At 41.8% G+C, this 4,416-nt stretch overlaps 1 protein-coding gene across 3 annotated transcripts; it reads left to right on the forward strand.

Moving 5' to 3' along the window:
* Positions 1-255: 255 nt before the first annotated feature.
* Positions 256-3,557, forward strand: LOC112275633 (uncharacterized). 3 transcript variants are annotated; one of them, XM_024506170.3, is made up of 6 exons: positions 256-483; positions 1,657-2,177; positions 2,350-2,421; positions 2,542-2,697; positions 2,827-2,935; positions 3,076-3,557. In XM_024506170.3, the coding sequence occupies exons 2-6, from the start codon at positions 1,686-1,688 to the stop codon at positions 3,240-3,242; spliced, it is 996 nt and encodes a 331-aa protein (XP_024361938.1). In that variant the 5' UTR covers positions 256-483; positions 1,657-1,685; the 3' UTR covers positions 3,243-3,557. The 3 variants fall into 3 exon arrangements, with proteins under 3 accessions (XP_024361938.1, XP_024361940.1, XP_024361939.1); XM_024506172.3 differs by having other exon boundaries at positions 257-483; positions 2,557-2,697; XM_024506171.3 differs by lacking the exon at positions 256-483 and adding an exon at positions 528-1,332.
* Positions 3,558-4,416: the final 859 nt, after the last annotated feature.

Here is a 4,416-nt window from a genome sequence, read left to right on the forward strand (position 1 = left end):
CTATCGTCGATCTCCGTCGTGACTACAAGAATTCGTCGCCGACAGGGACGAAACTTCGGAAATGCGCGACCATCGGTGGGAGTGCACACAACGCCGTCCCTTCACTCCCCCGCCAAACAACGAACTGAATCGTTCGTCTACTCCACCGACTTCGTCAGCGAATGGTGCCATATCGTCGACTTTCGAACACAAAATTGTGAACGACGACGAACGTCGACGAGAAATAGTGGACGGTCCTCAGGGGTTGTCTTTCGCAGCACACCAGTTGGAGCGGCGCAGCCTTCTGGACTTCCTTCGATCGGTCGATCAATCGATCGAATTTGGGTCCCGCTTTGGTAGCGATCATCGTTCGTGTAAGCTTCCGATCAAGCTCAACAACCTGTCGATAGCGAGAACAATTCCTCTTCAGTCAGCGATTCGTATTTTGCATGTAATTCGTGAGAGAGGAGCAACGTGGAATCTCCTTCTGCGGCGTCACGTGAGGTGGGTTCCTGCTTCTCTCCCGAAATTTGCTGCATTCTGTTGTTGTCTTGTAGGTCGTCGTGTCGATTGTGCAGCAGGCCTTCTTCTTTTGGCTTTGAACGCGTCAAACCGCGAACATTCTCACGGTTTCAGTTCCAGTTTTGAATCAGGAGTTGTGTGGGGTGTTTGTCGTGGGGTGCAATTGAGCAGGAAGTTTATTCAACCTTTGCAGTTTAAATAAGACGTGCTCTTTTTAGATAATTTTTGCGTTGTTTTGTGTTGTTCATTTTGAAAGATTGGAGCGGGGTGCCATGGCTTGCTTGTGCTGTTGCGATCGCGTGGTTCTGTTTTGTGGCGAAGGGTTTTTGGGAGGTCAATTGTTTGGATGTGTCTTGTTTCTTTTGGGGACATTTGCTTGTGCGTGAAGTTCTGTGGTTGTGTCTCATGGAATTTCAGCGACCGTTTTTGTTCGAGGGTTGTGTTCTGCGAGGGTGCGGAAGATGATGGAAAAGTAAAGAATATCCTCATTTTCCTGAATAGCTAGAGCCTTTGGGCATGATCGTTTTGGTTTTAGTGCTTTTTGGCCTGTGAAGTGAATCACTGCCTTGGTTTTGTGCACACAGCTACATGATTAGTCGCAGATTGATCGTCTTGCATTTATAGTATTGACGTTGATTCCTAGGCCTGCACCTAGTGTTGCCTTTTATGTTGGTAGCGAAAGCACGCCATTTGCTTCCTCTTTCAAAGTTTCGAACATTTGAGTTTTTGTTACCATGTCACATCTGGTGCATTGAGATTGTCCAGCTGGGGAAACCATGATTTTTTATTTTTTATTTTTCCCGCATCCCGTGAGCAGATCTCAATGAATCGGTCAGTGTTTCGAACCTTGTCGCTATAACTGAGCAAGCCCCTTGCTTCCAGCAGACTGTGTTTTCCGTTTCGTGATTGTAAGTAGTTTGGAAGTAAAGAGATTTGACTGCACGTTTTACTCAATTGAGTCCACGAATGCTACTGTCTAACTTTCAGTTGCTCTCTAGCCACACCTTGGCATGTTCAGACACATTTTTTGAATCGGTATGATAATGTTTTGAAAGCTATGCTGTATCTTTAACAAGTAGATCAGGTTTGTTGACACAAGGTTCTGAATTGAAATGTGGAGGATACTCGACTCACCATGTGCTTTGCTGTTGGTAGGTCATTGAAGTTAGAATCTAATAAACTAGATGGCGCTGCTCTCTTATTCTTCAACAGTGTGCCAGAGAGCCTCAAATCGCACCTCTCAAGACTTGACATCACGCAAGTCTAGTCATGTAATGATTACCTTCAGATCCTTGAGTTCTGGAAGCCTTCGAGGTGCTTCAAAGAGTTGTGTTCACTTAAATATTTGTCGATTTTCCAAGGGCCTAAGCAATGCCTCAAAGTTAGGGTTCTCTCTAGAATCTAGGTCACGGCACAGGAAGTTCAATGGATCACGGGAAGTGCGGAAGTTGATCACAGGGTGTGCGAGAGGCGACAGTAATGACAATGTCGGGGGAGATCCACAGGTGCAGCAAATGCTGGTGGAGATGCTGCAGATTCAGATTGGCAAGTCTCGTGTGTCGGATTTCGTTGATGAAAGGTCGCGGCATATGCGCACCATTGCGCGAGACACATATGACCAGTATGATCGTATCGCTTACAGGACCATGAAAGGTTTAGATGCGTCCGGCAGCAGAGTGAGTAGCAGACATTTCTTTGCAGCCTAGTTGGCATTAAAATTGTCAATGGAACAAACGAAGTGTGTGTGCACGTGCGTGCATGTGGTGGGGGTAACATAGCCATGGCTATGGTTATTGTTACTGGAAGTGCGCTTGCGTTTGGACTTATGTATCTAATTGGGCGTTGCAGGTGCTCAGGCAGCTCGATGCACGTGCTCATGCGATTGATCGGGAGCTTAGGCTGGCAAGGGCTGAACTTGAGGTATATTTTTTTCATTTAATTGTATGTTCAAAGATGGCTGTTGGGTTCTCTAAACGTTGATCGGGATTCTGCAGACGACTTCTGTTCGTAATTGTTTTCAATTAGATCATTGTAAACCAGTGGTCAACTGTTCAGGCTCAGGAGCTTGATTTTGAAGAATATCAGCAGGTGGTTGCGTACTCTAGGAATGAAGGGTTGTTCTTCAAGAATCTATACCCTGCACCAAGACTCCGCCGTCTGCGGTCGGCTTCTACCACTAAATCATCTGTTGAGAAGGTGTGCAAGTTTATCACGGGATTTTCCCTGCTTTTTTGAGAATACCCGAACATGGTTTGAGATTTGTATTTTTGAACTATTACTCGTCACAGTTCCCGACTTCAGAATCTATTTCATTGTCTGCTGCAGAAAGTGGCTGTTGCAAGGCCGACACGGGTTTTGAGTGGGAGCTACAGTCAGGTGCTTTATGGAGGCCTATCCTTGGTTATAGTTTCCTTCATGTGGAGCTCCAGTTCAGGTGTGGATTATTTCGCTTAAGTCCTGCTTTATTCTCATCGAAGCGAACTCCTTCATTCGTAAACCACTCTTAATGCAAGGACGTAGACTATTGGAAATTCAGCTGAGTGATGGCTAATCCTACGGTATATGCATCTGCAGCACTCTTGACAGGCACTTGGATGCGAGCTTCAAAGTTAGCCAGCTATGGTATGATCCTTTCAGCTCTTCTGACCCAATTAGCCTGCGTCAAAGTTTTAGAAGGAGAACCCGAGGTCTCTGAGGACAAATATTCAGTTGATATCAGCAACGACGCTGATCAACCTTGAAGCAATGCTGCTGCTGCTCTCCTGCAATTAATTGGACCCGTCCTTTTCTATAAATCAGAGTTCACCCACGTAGCGTTATTTCACCAAGATATATCAGTCACGTTCATTGTAATGCATCTTAGCTTCAGAATCATGTACTAATTCGACAGGTTACTTAGCACGTGTAAATATATGCGTATTTTTATCCGGTTTATTACTCTGCAGGCTCCATCGTCTTGAGTCCTTAGATTCATAGAGATAGAAATATTATTTTGCCCTTAATGGGATTCTTGTCGATAAAATTACAGGTGATTATCTGACAAACCACTTTCCAATCATCTTTTGTAAATGATAAGAAAGATAATTAGTCTGCATCTCAAAAAAAGAAAGAGGGAAAAAGAAAATCATAAGATGAAGCATTGAGTTGTGTAAGTGTTTTTGGACAATTCAGGAAGTTCAAAACAACATATTTGTGTCTGAATAGATTAAAAGTGTATATAGATGATATGTCAAAATGAAAATTATTTTTGCAAAATGTTAAAAGCATGAAGACTGCCGTAGGTCATTTGATGGCTTCCTAAACATCAAATAATCTGCCACAAATTTTCATCAAGTACAGTTGTTGATATAAATAGAATAATATTTTCTGTTACAAGAAAAAAGATCGTTGTAAAAATCACATCTGTTGTGGAAAAATACGAAATATGAAAGAAAGCACTAAACATCTTTTCATATCAATTTTAAGCTAAGAGAGTTGGAAATACATTTTGTAAGTGTTGTGAATCCAAGAAATTCATAAGAAACGTTATACAAGTGAGAATAAGATTTTAGACTTGGGTTTATGTCTATTAGTTGAATACTGATCCTATGATTAGGAAATATAGAGCTAGGAGTAAGAATTGGATGTTAAATTAAACAAGAAATATATAATTTGAATGCTCAAACTTGAATCTATGATATTGTGTGGCATTGATAAATGATTTGAGTTGAAGATACCAAACAAGATTTAGATGTGGTGTTTAATGTCTACATTTTGAAGTTTGTAAAATCTTATTTTAAGATTTAGTTAAGACTCAATTATTGAGAGACTTTAAGTTGTGGTGTGGAATGTAATTTAGCATTAAGTAGATCAAACATATTATACAATTTTGCATTGCCAAATACAAGAAGGAATTCAAATAAATACTTCAAATTG

The sequence above is a fragment of the Physcomitrium patens genome, chromosome 23 (assembly GCF_059467195.1).
Source record: "Physcomitrium patens ecotype Gransden chromosome 23, ASM5946719v1, whole genome shotgun sequence".
Lineage (NCBI taxonomy): Eukaryota > Viridiplantae > Streptophyta > Bryopsida > Funariales > Funariaceae > Physcomitrium > Physcomitrium patens.

What these genes read in the sequence shown, in the direction of transcription:
- LOC112275633 (XM_024506170.3), top strand. Translation starts at nt 1,686, where the DNA reads ATGGCGCTGCTCTCTTATTCTTCAACAGTGTGCCAGAGAGCCTCAAAT. An exon ending in TGGCAAGGGCTGAACTTGAG is followed by an intron (nt 2,422 to 2,541) that starts GTATATTTTTTT and finishes ATTGTAAACCAG; the next exon opens with TGGTCAACTGTTCAGGCTCA. An exon ending in CTAAATCATCTGTTGAGAAG is followed by an intron (nt 2,698 to 2,826) that starts GTGTGCAAGTTT and finishes TGTCTGCTGCAG; the next exon opens with AAAGTGGCTGTTGCAAGGCC.